The sequence below is a fragment of the Malus domestica genome, chromosome 10 (assembly GCF_042453785.1).
Source record: "Malus domestica chromosome 10, GDT2T_hap1".
Classification (NCBI taxonomy): Eukaryota; Viridiplantae; Streptophyta; class Magnoliopsida; order Rosales; family Rosaceae; genus Malus; species Malus domestica.
This window is the reverse complement of record NC_091670.1, coordinates 12,821,373-12,843,136: the sequence shown is the minus strand read 5'-3', so window position 1 is coordinate 12,843,136 and position 21,764 is coordinate 12,821,373. Positions and strand designations below refer to the sequence as shown.

The window sequence follows — 21,764 nt, the reverse complement described above, 5'->3', positions numbered from 1 at the left end:
AAGTTTGAAACATCCAAGTGGGTTATGTTCAATTGCCTTGATAAATTAAATACTGGATTAGGTATATCCATTGGTTGAGCCTGGCTGATGAAATTGGTATATCCATTGGGTTATGTTCAATCTTCTTAAGGGAGGCTTGATACAGGTCCACCAAATGTTTTAGGGTACGTCAATTACATGCCCATTGCCCATTACCACTCCATAAGAATTTCTAAGAGTTCTATTCATATGAGCTATACCCTTGTGGCGATTTACATTTTTGAAACTCGGTCTTGATTTATGCCTTGGACCATGGTTGTAAAATTGGACACCTTGATTATTACCTTTCCCACCACCAGCCTCACATGTGGCCACGTGTTCATGTGTAATTATTGCCACGACATGATGTGGTGTTCACTTCAAGGGAAGCAGCATTCACTTCTAGGAATAGCGTCGATCCAGTAGGTCAAGATTGATGATTTTTCATCAGGAGCTTATTGTTCTGTTCAGCCACAAGGAGCATCGATATCAGCTAGTTATACCCAATAAAGCCTCGCTCTCTAATCTATATACTACTGTTGCATGAGCACGTTGGAGGCATGAAATGTGCTGAAAGTCTTTTCCAACATATCTTCCTCAGTAATATTCTCCCCACAAAGTTTCATCTGGGAGATAATTATGAACATTGCAGAGTTATACTCGGCAACTGTCTTGAAATCCTAGATTCTTAAGTGTGTCCGCTCATAATGAGCCCTTGGGAGAATCACCATTTTCTGGTGATCGTATGTATTTCTCAATGCCTTCCAAAAGGCTAATGGATTTTCAACCGTTGAGTACTTGCTCTTCAATCCTTCATCAAGGTGGCGACGGATAAAGATCATGGCTTTCGCTCGATCTTGAGAGGATGCATTGTTTCCCTTCTTGATGGTGTTTCCAAGGTTTCCTGCCTCCAGATGGATCTTGGCATCCATTACCCAAGTAAGGTAGTTTTTCCCAGTAATATCAAGGGCAACAAAATCAAGCTTTGCCAAGTTCGCCATTTTCTTTTTTTTTTAAGGAAAATGAGATGTGTAAGAACTTGCAATAATATGTATTCTAGAGGAATGTAGTGTTAGAACATCTGGTTCTTACACATTTTTCATTTTGATCTTCAAGCCAAAATAATAAGCACTTGAAACTTCATGCTCGAGATTTACATAATTAATGAGGAAGGCGATTGTACCGCACCATTCTCATTGAAACAATATAGTGTAGGATGGGCGATTATACCGCACCACCTAAAATTGTAGTAAAATTAAACCTACAGTTCAAGATGGACGATTGTATTGTACCATCTAAAATTGCAGTAAAATTAATATAAATAAACACTGGGTTAGTAATCAGGGGCTACACCAAACAAGAAATAAAAAATATAAGTAATTGTTATATTGAGAACTAGGAGAAGGCATGGTGCTAGCAGATCTTGGCGAGGATACATTAAGCAGGTGAGGCAAATGAGGAAGAAGAACAGTAAGATCCTTGGAGGAAGCATTTTTCGGCAAAGGGAAATGAGAACTGGTTAGGGTTAGAGAGTTGTGCTGATAACGTGTTATAAATAAGCAAAGATCAGAAAGATAACCTTTGCTGGGGACAAGAGCAAAGCGGATGCAATATAACACACAGTTTATTTTTGTAACTATAACACAAAAAGATTGCAGGTAAAGAGAGGAAGGGAGGGATATTGATATTATTGCTTTCACTTCTTTTCTTTTATGCATGTTGTGATCATATACAGAGTGCTCCTTATATTGAGCCATATCCGTAAAGAATTATAAAAGTTAAATGAGTGCATTTTGGAAAACACCATACAACAACAACAATGCTATTATTCTTAAGCCTTCCTCACTTTTCATCTTTGGCTAAAACATGTAGGCATTCACTCACACAACTTTTACAACAAGGGAAGTATTATTGGCACTCCAAACAATTAATTGTGTACTCCTTCTTAAGAGTACTTTTGTAGTCCTATATATAAAAAGTTTGGAGTACATAATTAAATTTTAGAGTGTTAATAACAGTTCTAAAATTAAAATTTATTCACACTTGTCAAAATGCGAATTTCTATATTGAACGATTTCTTACATGTAAGGCCAAATATTTTCAGTTTTAAAGTTAGAGAAATGCTAAGGAAACTCTCTCAAAGTGGGACTCTCTATGGACACTTCATGTTTTTGACACAATGTTTTATAATGTTACATATAAATTGTGCTAAAAACACGAGATAGCAGAGAGTTCATATAGAGTTTCACTTTTGAGAGTCTCTTTAGCAGTAATAGACCAAAAATGAGATATTGAAAATAGAAGTTGCTATCTACTTGGGAATGCATACCTAGATGAAAAATGCTAAGGAGACTCTTTCATAGTGAAACTTTCCATAGACTCCCTGCCACCTCATATTTTTTTGCACAATATTTCACTTTTGAGAGTCTCGCATTTCTATGCCTAGATGTACATCATTATTCTGACAAAAGTTGATGTGATGAAAAGAAGAACAGAAAAGGCGCACACCAATCTGCACAAACGTTTTTTATTTGTGAGAGATTTTTCAATGTGACCAGCACACGAGATGATACACCACATGTCACTATACAAAGGATGGGATATGTGTGTTAAAAAGTTAATAACTTAAAAAATAAAAATTTCCCACCACTTACATAAAAACATGTGGTATACCACCTATGTTCCCATTACAATGAAAAATTTATCATGATTTGCATTTGGAGACTTTTGATGACATAAAGGTCGTACTCAGTGCACAAGGCTTCCGCTTTACGCAAGGTCTGGGAGAGGTGAATGTCGGCTAGCCTTACCCCCATTTATGGAGAGGCTGCTCCCAAGTCTCGAACCCGAGACCTACCGCTCATGGACGAAGGCACTTGCCATCGCACTAAGAGACTTTTGATGACATATTCAACCAAATTTCCCAATAAATTTTTTTGATGTCAGATGACATTGGAGATTATTTTCAATTTTTTGGTTCAAATGCTCCGAAGCTAACTGATAGATTTCAAACATTTTGTCTGCATCTAGGATGAAGCGTGGCTTTGCTCTTCATAATTCAACCAATATTTTCATCCACGGAGTTGTTATTGGCATTTAAAAATATCACCATGTACTCCAATTTTATAAAACATGAGGAAAATTAATATAAAGAAGAACACCTAATGACATTTTTGAAGTGCCAATAACACCACCATTTCATTATTCATTCGAAGAAAATTAAACAATGGAACTTTAGAAAGTCTAAACAATAAAAAGTGATCAAGTTTTGCAGGTTTAGTTTTCAATAGATTTAAACAAAAACAGATCACTTGAGATCATGATCGAAATTTTGCACCTGAACAGCTCAATAATCCCCATCCAAAACACTTCCAATATAAAACAATGATACTTCCATGGAAAAATGGCATTGTTTCTTTCATGGACACGAGGATCTAACCAGAAATAAATCTTATACCGATTTCGAAACAATAAAACTCATATTCAAGACATAAAGGAAGAAGGGAAACTAGTCCTGCAAAATTTCATAGCGGCTATCGATGTCTCTCTCCCTCTCAAGATCCTTCTCCTTTTATGTATTATGTAAGTATTTTCTATCTTTGTATTCATTAGCTCTTCCAATGTATAAATATCTCTATACATCATCTTTTCCGGGTTTGTGAATGTGACCTTTCCAGCTATGACTTTCGGATTTTGCATCTTCATCATCTTCGTCATCTCCACCAGTTCCGGTTAATTGGAGGGGACCTTGGGGTGAGCCAGACTGGGAACTACTAGCCTTTGAAGAGTCTGTGTATCGATCATGGGACGTCCACAAACCCCCCAAAACAACAGCTTGATTTTTTGGGGCAGCTGTTGAGGCGCCTGGAACTCTTCTTGTGTGAAGTCGGTATTTCTGCATTGACAAAAGAAAAATTGCTCAAATTTCAACATCAACATTCAGTGTCAAAAGTAATACAAGTCCTTGATGTGCCATTTTATTCTTTCAACGGATGAACATTCTTGAGGGGCTTCCTCAAGAAGCCAAGACCTTCTCCTTTTGTAACTTTGAAAAATTTGTACACAATCAAAGAGAAGCAAAGAAGAAGTTGGGAACTCAAAACCGACCTGCAAATGGCTCTTCACTTCGTCATTCGTCAAGCCATCAACCTGCATAAGTTCCCTAATTTGCTTTGGTGTGGCCACTGCAAGATCATAAAATCTCAAGTAAGACACTGCATATGATGGCACATAAACATTTGTAGCACGCTGCACACTACAGTTCAACCTTTTGAAAAGTAAAGTAGCCAAAGAAGGAAATGCCAATACTTGCATCGTTTGCAAATTCAAAGTCCAAACATTCGACAATCCACAGTTCCAATGTGAAACCTAATGAATCCAGTCTATGGAAACTAAACAAATATGCAAATCAAATAAAGTCGGGAACTAACTCCAAATTAAGTACTTAGAATCTAGACTCAATATCTAACTGTTGATGAAAACAAAAGTTCCAATATCTTACTTTACATTAGGACCTGCATTTTCAGATTCAATATCTCACTGTTGACGAAAACAAAAGTTTCAATATCTAACCTTGTGAACCTCCAAGTTGCTGCAAGGTATTGACGAATGTCCGATGCAACTCCGGCGACCAGCACCTTCTCTGTTTCCGGCTAGTTGGCTGCTGCGGCAGAGTGCGCATATTGGATTGAGCATTGGCAGTAGAGAAGGAGGTTGACCTGCCACAGGTGGATCTTGAACCACTGGAAGTCGATTCCTCCTTTGGATTCTTAATCCCTGGAGTGAGCAGAGACAGCCCACGAACTGGCAATTCCTCCTTCTCTTCTAGCCTTACCGGCGTCACAGAAAAAGCAGGGTACCCCTTAAATGGCATAAATGCTTTTCCTCCAGTCCTATTTCTACATGTCTGGAAAGGATCCTCATTTTCTGCTTCATTTCTCTGCCATAATTTTATAAGATTATTTCAGTTAGAAGATAAATTTCAATAATTTTATGTAGTTTTGTTTAGAAGATAAATTTCAATGCTTTTATGTAGTTTTGATGTTTCATTCGTTTACCTTAGAAACAATTTCGGAAACTCGCTTTTGATCATATGGGAAATCACTAGAGGGATGTTGTTGATAATTATCAGTGTTCCAAAGCTGAACAGAGCTCATCCAATTCTTCTTATCCCTAGAGTCTTTTTCTTTCTTATTGTTATTGCTACTTCCTCCCTTGTTTTTACCACAATCATTCTTCATTGGTATGAATTCTTCCAGCACTGGTTGAATATCTGGAGCCGTACATTGCATTGCTTCTTCCTTCAGAGCTCGAATCGCTGCAAACAATATGAACAAAAACAAACCCAGCAAAAGAAAAGTTTAAAAACAAGAACCCATCAATCAATATCTTCAAAACTCAAAACCCATCATCCAAAATCAACAGGAACCAAAAACCCATTTCTGAAATCGAACTAAATGAATTATTTCTGGATACCCATCTATCGAAATCATCAGGAATCCAAAACCCATATCCCAAAGTTTTAAAAAGCTGTGAAAGAACTGGAAAATGTGTATAACGAACCATCGTTCAAGAGGAACATGCAGAGAGGAAGCTCGCGCTTGAAGGCGTCGATCTTCCTCATCTCGTCCTCCAATCTGTTGACAAAATCGTCAAGCTTGGACATCCTCTCGGACACATTTCCGATCATTGAAACCTCCTTGAGGAAATCACTGATCGTTTTGGGCACAAACGTGGGTCTAAAATCCAAGCTCAGTTCTGGAGGAACCGAAGACATTTCAATTTTTGGAGATTTAGATCCTTTCTTTCTTTCTTTTTTCCAGATAATTGGTTTCTGCTATAATCTCTCTATCTTTTGTGTGAATTAACCAGAGAGGTGAAAACAAAGAACCAGAAATAGTGAGGATCTATTTACATAGGAGATGATGTTATACATATATAGTGATTGATGAAAAATGGAAAATGGAAAGGCGTGAGGCAGAAGAAGAGAAGATTCTATTGAGGGAGAGAAAGCATGGCCAGGTTTGAAGGGTTTTGAAAAGTCTCTTTCGTGGCGTCGCATATTTTATCTACCGTTCAGTGCCTCCGGAGTGTTACCTCTGGCTTTTTATTTATTTTTTATTTTTTTATTTTTTTCCTTTTAGGTTGGTTCACTCTATCATTGAAAATTTATTTAAAGTCACACTTTAACTCCCTCATGTTTTGGTCGATTCCAATTTCATACATTTGTTCTTTATTTCGTTTTAATTTTATACATCTATTAGAAATTTGTTAAGTTAGCCGTTGAATGATAACGTAGTAACATTAAATTCTACATTTGTGTTAACATGGCTGCCAAACTTATGTCACATTACCAAACAATTAATAAAAAATATTTAATGATTAATGATTACTTCACTTCATTTGATATTTTATTTTAAAAAATTTAAAAATAAGTAAAAATAAGCACACATCTTTTCCTTCCCTGAACACGCCAACATCACCAAACGTAAAACCCCCTCCTGAGGTTTGATGAGTCTGAATCTTCTGAAGAGCAAGAGCGACGACACCCCTTGATAGGGAGAACCTTAGGGGCGCGACCAAAGAAGATCACCATCGTATCCCTATCAGGACAAAGGTCCTGGTCAGGAGTCCACTTTCTCCAGCAACGGAGTCCAAGCCACCATCAAGGAAGTTATCTTAGCCAATATTCAAATTGTTCCACAAAGACTCTAATCCAGATTGTTACATCATGCACTACCGTAACACCATCCACCTTGAAAGGACTCGCAATGAGGTGGTTCTCAGAATTGTCGGCTAAGTCCATCGACTGCTTTGAAAGCCTAGCTGATCTTTTTACAAACACTTACCTGAAGCGTTTTCGCGCAAAACTTGCAAAAGTAGAAAAGTCAGACGATAGATTGGCCACTATGGCATTCAAGCAAGGTTTCTATGTTCACTTTTCTCTCTCCCAAAAACTGAACAAAAGGAAGTATGACTGCGCCACTTTGATTGAGTGTTTCGACATGGCGAATAACCTCATTGACTGGAATGATAAGACAAAAAGGACAGTTGCCGATGCGGACTATGCCAAGAATGCTTATCAAAGGAAAAATGATCGGGATACCCCTCCTCATTCTCTACGCTAGGTGGATAGAAGAGGCTGCTGAGACAGGCAAGCCCCTCTAAAGCCAAAGGACAAACCATACCTTAGGCCTCGAAAATTGAATGACTATTGCTTATTCCACCCACAAAAGTATCGACCACATGACCAAAAGTTGCCACACGCTAAGAGATCACATCGAAAAGTTTTTGACCAAGGACATTACTAGGAGTTTGTTAGCGACATGGCAAGAAAAGAAGGATTAACTGAACCAAAACATAGGGATAGGTCCGACAAGCATATTAACGATGAAGATCGATGCCTGTCAAACAAGTTCACCCTTAACATCAATTGCATCTATGGAGAAAACTAAGCCCTAAAAGGTAAGAAAATGGGTAAACAAATTGCAAGGAAGCCAATCCTCATCACCTTAAGAAGTACCCCTTGCCAACGCTTTAAATCAATTATAAAAAAACCACCCAAACTACATGTGATTTGATTCCCTTCCCAGGATTTGTAGGTCATCCATTCCGGACTTAATCACAACATTGTCGTTTGCTCGAAGACAAGTCCATGGAAAACTTATCTCCTAACGCCCTGCCATAGGCTTATCAACAAAGATGATCCTTAATACAATCTTATATTATATCATTTTTTTTCTTCTTAGAACTACACTAGTGATTTGATACTCATTCCCAAAAATACGTAGGCAATCCTTTTCGGATTCAATCACACTCCCTTGTTAAACGACCATGAAATTTGTTTACCTTATGTTCAATGATTGTTTCGTTCTTTTTATTTTTTGGTGATGTAGGGAATACGCAACCATTTAAGCAAAAACATAGACTTTTAGAGCTTTATAGGATTACAAGTCTAAAAATTAAAGTAACGCTGTCAGAGGAGTCTCTTTTAGCCAATTTGGTATTAATTGGTTAGCAGCTTGGGAGACTCGAGCCATAATAAGCGTGGTTACGATACGACTACTTCTTTTCCGGACAAACATACCAAGTCAAGTATGTTGTGCGACACCATGTGTTCAACAGGTCTGAATGGGGCATCCAGATTAGGTAATCCTTAAGATAAATTTTACCCCAAAAGAGCTTTGATATCGGAAAATACTCTGGCCAAGTCAATTAAACTAGTATGATAAAAAACGCTCAGGTTCAACGCATAGTGTTCGATCCGACAAAAGGTAATGTTCTTCCAAATCAACATTTGTGTGGGGGGCTTCGAGCTATGTCCCAGACTCACAAACTTACTCACGTTCCGCTCTGTCACTCATTACTTCGAAGTCAGCTTACTTTGAAAAGATTGACGGATTAAACTATATTCTACAATGTAGAAGCAAAAGATGGAAAGCTTTAAGCTTTAATCGCTCAAGCAAGAATTACTCAGCAGGTTATAACATCATTCAAAACATTGTGCATTTATAAGGAAAAGTTCGACAAAAGAAAAAAATGCTCGCCCATGATTGGGCAAAGAAATTCAAGATAAGGATAGGACATGCTCTCATCCTAGCTAAATAATAAGATGCAAAAAATAAACTTAATGACTATGGTTCGTTATTAGCAGCCATATCCACAGCACCCCTTGGACCTATTGAAGAAAGGTTAACATGAGTAACATTAGGATCAGTCAGATAACCTTTTTCGATGGCCTCTCAGATTTAGAAGATGACTCACTCCCTTCAGGTATGATGAGCTTCGCCGCTTCAGTCATAAGAGAAAAGAGCAAAGGCAAACCAACCTTTCTGATTTCCGCCAGTAAACAATGCGAATCCCATCCGCCATAATGGTTTTAGCTCGCATAACCAACGAGATAGCCTTGGTTGTACTCATGCTCCGTCGACTTTTTAAACAACTTCTTGACCAACACCAAGTCCACTTTGTTCTATTAAAGGATTTTCATATGGAAATTTTTACTTTGATCTACTTCTTTATGAGTCGTATCTAAAGCTGATTGAAGAATGGCTTGGTCAACATTCCACCAGCTCTACTTTGAAGCCAACATTCACTCTGCTTCCTTTTTAATTTTAGTGTCTGGCCGACGTTGTCTCAGCATCGCGTAAACGCTTTACCAGCGCACCCCTCTCGGCATTCCAACATCGTTCGGCATCCAAAAGCACCTTCGACCTAGAACTCTTCTTAAACAAAGTCATTTTAAACTTAATCATGTCGCCTAGTTCGCTTTTATAGGCTGCCTCAATCTTAGATATATTGTCTACTTGACCCTGAAGTAAAGCTTTCGTCCAAGTGTTTACCTAAAAAGGAGAGGGGAAAATGGCATGAAAATCAAAAAGAAGAAAAAGCTAACCTCATATCTGTTATGGTAGCATTTTTCCAAATAATCAGCATCGACGGTCACCTCCTAAAATCAAAAGAAAAAAAGACAGTTGAACGAACTAAGGCTTGGGCATGCTTGGCGTTACGAAGGCCACTTACATTGATGAAAAACAGCTTTGAACCATGAACATGCCTGATCACCAAACATTGTGCTCTGGTAAAAGTCACTTCAAAAGAGACGAAAATGGCAGGTGGCACTTCCGATGGATCATTGACTCTTCTCTCGCTTACCAAGATTGAATCATAAATCAATGAAGTGGAAGCTCGAATCGGAGAGCGCTGTTATTGCAGTTATTGTTATTGTTTTGACTGTGGCTGTCTGCATGAGACATTCGGGGATGCCTGCCCTTGAAGAACAGCGACATAACTCTTATTCTTCCTAAAAGAGGGTTCACTTCCTTCCTCACTGTTAACCGTTGAAGACTGCTGAAGACCATTCTCAACCAAGGAATTAAGATCAACAATTTCCAAGACCTTTTCCTAACGACCGCTAGAGCTACTCGCTGATTTAGATTTTTTCTCAAAGACTTTGACATGGGTTTCTTCTGGTACAACACCTTCAAGTTTCTTTCTCTTATTCTTTTTATCTTGTGGAACATCCCTCGTAGCTTACGGAGTTAAAGGTACCCTAGTGACTTTGGCTTCAACCTATTTCAGGTCTAGGATGGGATGACTGGAGCAAGGGTCTACAATGACATCCCATCCATGCTTTCTTTTTCTCTCATGAGCTAGAATCTATTTCTGACTTTAATGTGTAGCTGGAATGATCCGAAAGGCCCTATCAATGAGCTAAGGGTGGCACTAACCAAGACTTATGACATTGTTGTTACAGTTAAGATTGTCAACAGGCTTGTTAGGGACTTTAGCTCTAGAGATATCCTTCCCAGTTCCCATCGACGGGAAAGATGTCTTTGTACCAGTCTTTGTCCTAACATGGCAAGTAGGTATTATTAGCAGACCACCTGAGGTTAGAACGAGACTGGAAAAAAGTAGTAGGTCTCGACACTTTTCCATATTGTATAGAGTATACAAAATTCTAGAAGCCCAAGTTAAGTGTTATATCAGTCATTTTAATGCTCGAAGCAAGTAATAATACGAATAGAGAAGGGAGTGAGGTTGCAAAGGCCAATTTGGTAGCAGATCAAAATCTCCTTTAACAAAGGCGACAAAGGGAACTTTAGCCCCAAATCCAAGTACTAGGGATGAATCATGGTACAAGAGTGACTGGGGTCAAAAGTTTAGGAATGGACCAGTTACATGGTTGTCCTTCCACCAAACTTTGCAATCATTTAATCGATATCTACGACTAGCAAGAAAAGCCTTCTTCTCCTCCTTGTTATAAACTCTGACCATGGAAGGATCAAAGAAAGCAACAAGATCAGCGTGAGGTACGAAATGAATAAACAAAATGTCGGCCATATTCTCTGAAAGGGATGAAGTAATTTGACAAAGGAAAATTTTTCAAGGAAACTGAAAAGTGAGGAATTTGAATTGAAGAAATGAAAAGACAACCAATATGTTTCTTGGTGGATACCAAAATTAGGAATTTGGTAAAGAGAAGAAGACGAAGTTCGAAATATATTTAAAGAAGACATTTCAAATAATCTAGTCGCTGAATTCAAACTAACTTCTCTTGTGATTGACAAATCTAACGTTTAAAATAGGTGAAGAGTATCGAAGATAATTACTTGTTTTTCATGCATACGCAACAAACACAAAGTTTCATCATTACAAACTTTATGGCAAGCACTCTAGACTACACGTTTGAATACAAACCGCCTCCAATACTCTGCAAGGAATTGAGTCACCATATGAAGCCAGAAGACCAAACAAACAGTACATATGCCAGCTTACTCTGAAAGGCATGGTCTTTGGATAACTATCCATCTTCAAGGAGAACAAATGTCTTTTAGATACATAGTTAGGGATAATTGTGGGACCATGATTTTCTAAGGCTAGAGTAAGGCTGATCCGAATATCATTATCTCAGAAGTCTGGTCATGGACTCACTAGCCCGAGCGCAATTTGGATCAAATAGAGCAATGGTGCCACTATCACTATGTTCCAGAGCAATAGTCGAAGTTAAAGTGACTTCGCTAGAATGACCACACTTGTTCTGCAAGACACGGGATCTGATCTAGTATAGAATCAGCCAAATCTCAATAAATCTTTGAGTTCCTACAATCTAAAGATTAGCATGTACCGCAATTAATCATAACTCCTAAGAGGGTGAAATATCTACTTCTAGATATCCTCTAGGATTCTCCCGACTTATAATAAGAATTCTATCCAAAAAAAGTCTCTCTCTCAGTTGGTATAAATACACCTATCTAGGGTTTGTCTCTGGTAATGCAGCCTTTGCACTCTAATTCTCTTGCCCATACTTGAGTCTTATACTTGCTTACTAACTTAACCGTGGGAGAGCCTTTGGCTAGCACACACCCTCCCCACCCAGTTTAAGGCTTGCTCATGATTATTTGTACTTTTACAAGTTACACGAATTTGTGCATCTCCACCACTCATGGTAGTGCACTATTTTAATTCCAACACATGTCAATTCTCATTCATTCTTATGGGGAGTAGTAGGGCTGGAAAAAATCCCCGAAAATCTCGATCCCAATTGAACTCGAACTGAAATTAACCCGAAATTTTCAGTTTTTGAACATTTTCGGTTCAGTTATTATCCCGAACTGCCCAGTTCGGATTGATATTTGATCTAGCATTTGTGGATTTAGGTTTTACTCGAATTGAACATACTTTAGATAATTACCTCAAAAATGAGGCTGCAAGGATTTAAACCCTGATCTCCCCTTGGAGAATCAAGGAACTTCACCACTAAGTCAACTCTCGATTGCTAATATTTTAATACAGAAAATATATTTATACGCTTGAGAACTATTAGTTACTCATACTTAACATTTTCATTAACCCTAGCCGCTACCATTTTCCATTTATGCAATTTCATCTCTCTCCTCTTGATTTCAATTTTCAGAGCTGCATCTTCTCTCTCAAACTCCCTCTTTCTCTCAGTGGTTCCACCTCCAACACTTGACTCACCACCTCTCTCTCCTCTCCTTTCAGCCATATCGTATTGCTTTGTGCAGGTTCTATCATGCCTTCCAAATTGTTCTACCAATTTCAAAAGTAAGTCATATTCTATTCCCTTAAAGAGTTGGAATTTCTGGTGCAACTGCTGCAAACTGGAGATTTGGAGGAAACTTGGGTATCTTGTTTTTGCATTAGGGCTCAAATTAGGGATTTACAAATTGGAAATTTGGGGATTTGTCTTTGTTTTGCTTTGATTTGGGATCCCAAAAAGTACTGAAATACCAAATTTTTTTTCAGAAATATCAAAAATCGGGAATACCGAAATTTCGGTTCAATTTCAGTATTCATAATCTTGTCCTAAAAAAGTTCGGTTTGGAATTCGGGATCCGATCTCAAACCACCGCTAGGATGTAGCATAAACCCACAGCTGAGTTGTGAGCTTTGGAATTCGGGATCCCGTCTCGAACCACCGCTAGGATGTAGCATATTTTAGATACTCAGTGCTTCGTGACATTGTAGAAAACGTGCTATTTTTGGTCATTTTGTATGAAACATATCTCATTTAGCTAAAAGTTTCTTTTCAAAAATTTGGTTCTAGTTATGTAACCCACTTTTTGTTGCTTTAAGGTCAAACTGTTAATTTTTTAATGGGGAACCTGTTGAGGGCCACCAAAGTGGAATTTTCACGTTACGACCAATCTATGTTCATTGAGATCTATATAGATATTTATGACTTACAGCCCTTCACCGATATTTGTTTAGAAATATTTTTCGACCATCATTTTTCTCGTTTTGCACACTCTTGTTTCTGCATTTAAATTTCTTTTACTCTTTTCGATCTAAAAGTTACAAATAAACAAGATTGTAAATAAAGAGAGCAAAAAAGTGTAGTTTCCCATTTGTTGTATATTCATGTGTTTATTTAACAAGTAGATGTTCCGGAAAATGAAAAACAATCAGTAAAAAATAATAGAGTTCGAGTATTTCTTTTTCATCGGCAGAACCTTCTGTGTTCTTGCCTTCTTGGTAGCGCTAACTCTTTTCCCACTAAGGCTTTGGCTTGGTGGACCACCAAATTTGTTGTTTCCCTTCCTTTTTGGATTCCAAAACCCAAAATTTAGGTCATCTTTGCTGAAAGGTCCTCAAAGTCACCAGCGATTTGGCGTGTTCAAGTAGGATTAATCCCCACATAAAGTGCGATTAGGTGTTGGAATTAGGAAAACGTTTTCTTACCAACCCTTGTTCTTTTGTTACAAACGATATAAGTTGTATAGTACATATTAAGAGGAGATGAGGATTTGGACTCAAAATGGACCTTTAAGAAAGGATATTTTTAGATATCGGTAGTTGTCCAGTCGTACCCAAACAGTAATATTCCAGAGGAAAATGCACCTAAGATCAAATATTTCGAGCCGGCTTCCGTGGAAAATTCAGACTTTCTTTTTGATGCTGCGATCACATAAAAACATAAACTTTGGACCTTAACTACTATGACAACTTACCAACGCTTTGATATATCATATTATCATACATTTGTAAATGACTTGTACTTCAATTTGTAAAGAGTAATCAGCCTTGCAACTGAAGTCTTAACTTCGATTTTCTCTTCCCTCAATATTACTTGTATCAAAAAAAATTATTCCAGACTTTCAATATGCAAGACTAATTGAACTAGTCATGCATTACCTATTACTCTAGCGATTAAAAATTTACCACAAACTCATGACCATAGTTTAGATCTCTCATTTGATCTAGTAAGCGTATCCGATGATAGACACAATTGCCTCCCAAAATATGCGTTATTGGTCAGCAAGCTTTTTCAATGGGGTGTGCTATTCACACACTCATTTTTACTTAATACACATCATCTTAATTTGCAGCCGTCGACTTGACTAAATTAAAAAATATCAAATGACAGAATTTAACAAGGGGTGTGTGGATAGCACACCCCTTTTCAAAGGATGAGGTGTAATACTCTTCTTGAACATGAAATATATTTTTACATTTTTAGAAGATGAGCTAGCCATTTAAAGAGAATAAGATCCCAAATTTATAGCTCTCTCATTGTGTCATAACTCATATTTATATATACTGAAAATATAAAATAAAATGTAAATGTAACTTTTACACCTCAATTTTATATCTTACTATTGAAGATTCTCTTAGTTTCGACTTTGTTAAAAGAGGACACGATTCTAAATTTCACAAACCACCAAAAATCCAAATATATCTACGTGATTGTGATTTGCATAAACTGATTAACCACATTTTAAAAGCAAACAAAATAGAGAGCAATTAGTATTGGTTCTTGACTATACAACATGTGATTGGGTGATGTTTATGGACCCATCAATGTCATCAAGGGTGGCTAAAAACTTAGAGATGAGGAATCTTGAGAAAATTGATGGGGACAATTTCGAGAGATTTTCACTTGGAACAAAATATATGTTAACGTTGGGAGAAAGAGGAAGGGAGAAGAAGATGCCCTTTACAAGCAAAAGAAAGACAGACTTTTACAGCCATGAGATTCCCATTTTCTCTTATATAGTCCATAGAATTCAAGAATCTATCTCTATTCTCTATTCTTTATTCTCTGCTCTCTCTCGAAGGTGCTCCACCAAATTCAATTGTTTTTGTTTTAATTGATATATAATTATTATTTTAAAGTTTAAACAAAGAAAGTTTGGATTGGATCCGGCTCCAATTTCTCGCATCTCCATTAGGGTTTGTCGGATTCTTGTAATCAAAGAATCTTTTACTATATCAATAAAATTAAAAATCTATAACGTTATAACGATCAATGTCTATATACATGTATATTAGAGAAGATTATATATAATCAGCATGTGTGTAACATGAAGATAGTTGAGGTAGACTATAAATACAGCACGATTTTTGTTTAATTTCTCGAATGTGGGATCCATACTCAACATAATAGGGGTAAACATGTATTTTTCATTTAAATATTTGTAATAAACTAATTAATCAAATATAACCTTTCATACAATGAATGAATAAATGTATAAATGGATAAATGAATATTTGTAAATGTAATTTATACTCACCAGTTGATGTGATGCGAGTACATTTGATGTTGGGTAATGCTAGGGAGACAAAAAAATTTAAACCAAATGATGTAGTTGTAGATGATTGGATTATTAATTAAATATCGATTAACGTACTTGTTTCTTATTGGAGACACATCATTTTGTTTGCAATTAGTTTAAAAAATTTGATCTTCCTAGGGTTACCCTTTGATGTTTATTTTTTTACAATGGAAATTTTTTTAAATGTCATGTGTACTTATAAACTTTTATCAATTTGTCATATGAACCAAAACTTTAAGAGATTTTTCATATCAACTTTCTAGAATCATTAATTTGTCATATGTCTAACTCCATTAGGTTTCAAAATAAGTTGTGTTCCTTGCACATGACTTGTTTTTAGGCTTATTTAGGACATTTCAACTCTCTACTCCCCTTATAAATAGTTGTCTTCGACGAAACGACAATCTAAGGTTTCTACAAACTAAAAAATGAAAATGATTTTTCAATGGAATAATATTTCTATTCTAAAATAAAAATGAAACTTAGTATAATGACATGAGATATCATTCTTATTGAGTTTCTCTCCAACAGTATAGTTCCCGAAAACATATATCACATTTTCTTAAAGTATGGTTATCTACTAAAATAATGGTAAGTATGAAACTTATACTGTTCCGCACTAGCACCCCTATGTCGTGCACAAGCTTGGCATGCACATTCCTCTCATATTTTGTTTGCCGCATGGAATCACAGTTGATGTGCATCGCTGATCATTCATTAGATGTCTAACCCTGTGAGACATTCTTTTTTCTTCTTCCCTATGAAAAAGAAAAATGTTCAAAACCAAACTGAAAATTCTACGGAAAAATCGGCATAACCTCCCCAAAAAATTAAAAACCTACAGACTTTGATATACATATTGTCCACAACCAACCAAGATTAACTACATACTAAGTAAAATAATCAACTTTTATTTTAATTATGCAATAAAACTTTGCCACAAAAAACAACCATAAAATTCATACAAACTGGATATTATCTATATGTGATCATTCTCCCTCACATGTTATAATCACTGCACCGTCGGATGCCTAGTCATCTGGAGAAACAACTAGAGTAGAAGCAAAATTGATGAAACTACGAAACGCAACATCTACAAAATTATAATTTTCATAAATTCGAAAACCCAAAAAGTATGAGACATGATTAAACATTCAAAAAGTAAATTTAATAACCGAAACAAATTTGTTGTTAATTGGGAGAAAAAGAGACTTACCGTGGATATCTTCAATCGTTGACAATGAGAGTATGAAAAAAAGAAAAGAAACTTGGGATATGGGCAGAAGGAAGTTTTGGAGTTTAGGCGAGAAAAAAATGATTGAGCTTCGGAAGAAAGTGAGGAAGATAGGGAATTAGGAGAGAAGCACTACTACATTTAACAATCTTCGTGACAAAAAACACTTGGTACTCATTGGGACGAAGACAATATTAGTAAAGACATTGCACGACGAAATGTTTCATCTAGTAAACATTCATGCAACAAAAATAAAATAATTTGAATATTATGAAATTGTTAAACTGTTGGCGTATTAATGTTTCTGCAGCGAAAGTTTTTCGTTGCATGTAATCTAGTGCGACAAAGCTTTTCGTCGTGCAAAAGTTTAATTTTTTATTGATTTTTTTAATTTTTTTGGTTCATTTTACATTTTTTATTTATGATGATAATTTATTTATTTTTAATTAAATTGTAACTGTAATTAATACAGGAAAAATTATTTATTTATAATATCGAAGGAAAATGAACATACAAGTCGAAGTTTTTAAAAGTAAGTAGGAAAAATAAAATCTATGGGAAAATGCAAGTAGGAAAAATAAAATCTAGGAAAAAATGTACTGAAAGTTTATTTGGTCATAGATGGCGGGCTGCTTGATGTCTTGCGGCTAAAGGGGCTCGAAGGTCGACAGGTTGGTCTGCTAGGTTTGTTCCAGATGGACGGGGCAACAACACTTGGTGGCAGACAGATGACAGACGAGCTGAGGGCCTCTATGATAAGCACGAGCGTACTCTCAGGTCGGACACTTCTTACGTCAATGTCGTGACCTCGCCATTTGACTGCGTGGTTGAAGATGCCCCAGTGTTGCGGTAACTGGCATGCCCAATCCCCCCACAATACTTCTCCAGCCTCCAACCGAGGATCTAATCCACGGTCTCTATTGGGATAAGAAACCTCGCCTCCTCGGGCGAAACAACAGACTCAATCGGGGTGTCCAAGGGAAGCTGGGAGGCGGACTCCTGAAGAACGGACTAGCTTTTCTCCACCATCGTCATCTATGATAATAAGACAGGAAATTTTAATAATAATTAATATTGAATTAATTTTTTATAATACTTGGAAATGTAGGAAACTAAAAAGATCAATTATACTTACATGCAGTTGCTCGACCAACTCATCCCCAGATTGAACATAAACATCCTTAAAGACGTCGATTTGTGGTCCCATGGCAACCATCTTCGTTAACTAGATAATAAACTTTTCCAACATACCAAGAAGATGTTATGCTCTCCTTACAAATTGGGCATCCATATAACCCTTATTGCTCCACCCGAAAACCATTGCATATGTAGGAAAATCGTTTGTAGTCCACATCATTACTTCCAGCAAGGTGAACATCTTGCCAGTAGAATTATCATATGTGTGGACATTGTTTTCCATAAATCCTTTAGCTTATCAATCGACGACTGCAAATAAACATCAATTAACCTACTTGGATCCTCGGTTATCAATAGAGTCATCATAATATTCTTTCTTCATGCATTTCTAAGGTGGCAAATTATGCAGAAATATGGAGATTGGCCAAGTGTTGTCGTATTGGTTTAGAACCCTAAACGGATTGAATCCGTCAGTGGCAAGTCCTAATTTAACGTTTCAAGGCTCAGCTGAAAATTGAAGTACATCCGATTGAACTTTTTCGATGCCTCTCCGTCTAAAGGATGACTCATCTCATCGTCATCTACCTGTCCTTATGTCATCTTGTGTCGTTTGAAGTATGCGTCGACATATACAATGGCTGCAACCTCGGCTTAATGGTAGATAATGCATAACTTTCTATGGAATCTTCGTCGTTCTATTCTAAGTTGTTATTTTGAACCTCGACTAATTACATACAGGGCATTTATCCAACGGTTTATCCTCCTTTTAGGACAATAGACAATTATTTTTGTAAACACCTTCTACGCATTTTTCTGATCTTTCGACAAACTATTGTCCCTTGAAAGCATTCTCTTGAAAAAACCCCAAAAAATAATCAAAACACTGGTTCGACATACGATACTTTGTTTTGGCACGCATCAACTCCACAACGGTTGTGAGCACCGAAAAGTTTTAGCTTCCTGGGTATAATTCTTGGTTAGCACTTTTTAACAGTTTAACATATTGTTCAAAAGCTTCCTTGTGCATAGGGGGAGGCACATCATCTTTCTTTTCTTGATTGGTGTTCATGGAGGCAAATAGAAAAACGTCATTTATAATATCCATAACATGTTCGTTAGGATCTACGTTAGGTTCAACATTGTCCACTGCCATGTTTGAAGACGAAGCATGGTCTAATCGTTTCCCATAATGATTCCAAGAAATATAGGTCTCTATCACCTCATTTCTTAGTAAATGAAATAGAACATTTTCAAATGTCTCCCTTAACATGTTCTTACATCTCTTACGCGGACATCGGATTCTAGTTCAACCCGGGTTGTGTCTAATTGGGCACTCAATAAAATCATTTATTCCATCCAAGTATTCGTCTACACATCTATTCAGATTCTGTATCCATAGTCTGTCCATAATGTCTGCAAGCAAAATAAAAATAAAATGATTACCACGACATTGTTTACGACTTAATCGGATTAGATTTCTACATGGCAAAATTTTGGTTGCATCTCCCTACAGTTCTTTAGACCTACTCAAACCCTTGAAGTAAAAGTCAAATTTTAGGTTCTAAACCTACCCCAACTTGCTCCAACCCTTGGGGCAAATATGAGTTTTAACCCAAAACTCATTCCAGGGAAAATTTAGGCCAAGATTTCCCCTTGGGTTAGTGGGGTTGGCCCACTACATATGTGTGTTTTCTTTAGTTTTATATTTATAAATTTATTGAATCCAATGGCTAAAATCTAATATGAACAAATCCAACGGTAAAAACAAAAAATCTAACGGTCCAAATTTAAATCCAACAGGTAAAGTAATTAAAAAAAATTCTTTTATGTGTTTCATATTCTTTCCTAGTGTTCCATGAATTTCATGGTGTTGGTTTAGTGATTTTTCAATATTTATCGAAATCTAAATATTTTTAGGATAAAATGTTCATAAATTAAATTAGGATAGTCTACATAATTTTTTTTTTTTTTTGAAAAGTTACTTTAAGAAAAAAAATTATCCTAAATTCATTCTTCAATAATCTCGAGCTAAAAATTTAACCCAAAAGGGTTGGAGGACAAAAACTGTTTTTGGGTTAAAACCTAAATTTTTCGAGTTAAAAATTTTAGGTTTTAACCCAAGGGTTGGAGATGGTCTGAAGTGCACGACGTAGATATAAAATACCTATCTGGCACCCAAAGAACGCAAAAAGATGGCAGCGAAATTCCCCCGATCGAAACCTAATACATGAACCCTAAACTACACCCTATAATTGTGCATTCCCAAACTGCCTAAATAACGGGAGAATTCAAGAATCAATCGGGTCACGGTCATGCTTTCACATCCATTTGCGAAATCCAACTAATCATCGAACAGGAGACTAAGCTTTGATTGAAAAAACTCGTATGAAGTTAATTACTATTAACTCCGTATAACACAAAAAAATTTGTACGTGATGTACAAAATTGTTTACATGCAAATAAATGAAATGTTGACATAATATAAAATAAAATAAAATTATTAAAATTATTAAAAAAAATAAAAAAAGAAGAAAATACCTCCACAATTGCTTTGTACCAATCGATAATCGTATACAACAACCCTATACAAAACAAACTTAATGTCGTTAGTATGAATTCACAATGAAATTTTAAATACAAAAACAAATCACTTACCGAATAAAGCGAGATAGATCTATGTAAGGAGAGGAGATACGGAGATTAAGATGGAGGGAAGATTAAAGGATGAGATTGAGAGAAAATGAGGAAGGGACACCAGATTGAAGGAATCCGATAGGGGAAGAGAGTGCAGAGGCAGCTGCTGCAAATTCCTACAGTTTCTGCCTCTGTAGCTGAGCAATCTGGATATAAACACAATGATCTTTATGCGACAAAGGATTCAACGCACAAAGTTTTTGCCTACAAAATCTTGCGCAACGACCATCACATTGGCTGTGCATATTTCATCCCTAAAAATATTTTGTGATGCCAATTCGTCGCCGAAGTTTTTATTTATTTATTTATTTTTAAATTTAGTTCCTATTCCTTTAAAATTTATCCAAACAAAAACTTAAACAAAATTATATTAACCAAATAAATAATTCAACTCAAAATTAAATCAAAATACAAATGAAACAAACATTTAAAATACTGTCCACAAATACATCTACTTAAAATAAAATTATTATTCCTCCATAACAATTGAAAAACAAAATAATAACACTTCAACTCCGCCAGTCCTTCAGGATTCCACTATAGTTTTGCATCTCGCTCGACGTCATAGTTCCACTCGCGCAAGTGCCCCTTGAAGATGTTATTGATGAACTTCAACAACTTTGGTTGGTTGCATCAATATCCCAATGACCTATTATGCAAAAAATAATATGTCAGTAATCACTCTAATATACTATTTAATAAAAACTATTATCAATTCACTAATTCGAACTTACATATAAATCTTGCAGCATATACTTCTTCACCTCATCCGGCACCTTTTTCAAGACGCACACTCTGCAAAACAATCGTTTCGCACTAGCACCCCAATGTCGTGCTAAAGCACGGCATGTGACTCCTCCTCGTCAAATCCACTTATTGCACCATAGTTGATTCGCTTAAGGCAACCTTCAACCGGCCCCATTCAAACCCGCATCTCAACTTTCTTGGCTTTTTTGTCTACAAAAAAAATTTATAAGTAAATAATCCAAAAAAAATTTCAACACAAAAAATAAACACAATTAATTCCACCTAAACTTTAGTATTACCTTTCTGAGAGCCTTATCCCTCACATCCTTTAGTTGGAAGATGAGAGAAATTGGCCA

At 36.4% G+C, this 21,764-nt stretch overlaps 2 protein-coding genes and 1 long non-coding RNA gene across 3 annotated transcripts; all 3 read right to left on the bottom strand.

Annotated features, from left to right (window-relative positions):
- Nucleotides 1-551: 551 nt before the first annotated feature.
- Nucleotides 552-1,019, bottom strand: LOC139188556 (uncharacterized). The gene is made up of 2 exons (XM_070806164.1): nt 747-1,019; nt 552-644 (listed from the first exon to the last, which is right to left on the bottom strand). Exons 1-2 carry the CDS (start codon nt 1,017-1,019, stop codon nt 552-554), a joined length of 366 nt encoding a protein of 121 aa, XP_070662265.1.
- A 2,349-nt stretch (nt 1,020-3,368) lies between these two features.
- Nucleotides 3,369-7,025, bottom strand: LOC103402287 (transcription factor HHO6-like). Its single transcript, XM_008341028.4, has 5 exons — nt 5,581-7,025; nt 5,076-5,335; nt 4,591-4,957; nt 4,126-4,202; nt 3,369-3,913 (listed from the first exon to the last, which is right to left on the bottom strand). Exons 1-5 carry the CDS (start codon nt 5,792-5,794, stop codon nt 3,653-3,655), a joined length of 1,179 nt encoding a protein of 392 aa, XP_008339250.1. The 5' UTR covers nt 5,795-7,025; the 3' UTR covers nt 3,369-3,652.
- A 10,383-nt stretch (nt 7,026-17,408) lies between these two features.
- Nucleotides 17,409-20,899, bottom strand: LOC139188926 (uncharacterized). Its single transcript, XR_011572344.1, has 4 exons — nt 20,623-20,899; nt 20,506-20,549; nt 17,966-19,380; nt 17,409-17,865 (listed from the first exon to the last, which is right to left on the bottom strand). It is a non-coding gene; the product is annotated as an uncharacterized lncRNA (long non-coding RNA).
- Nucleotides 20,900-21,764: the final 865 nt, after the last annotated feature.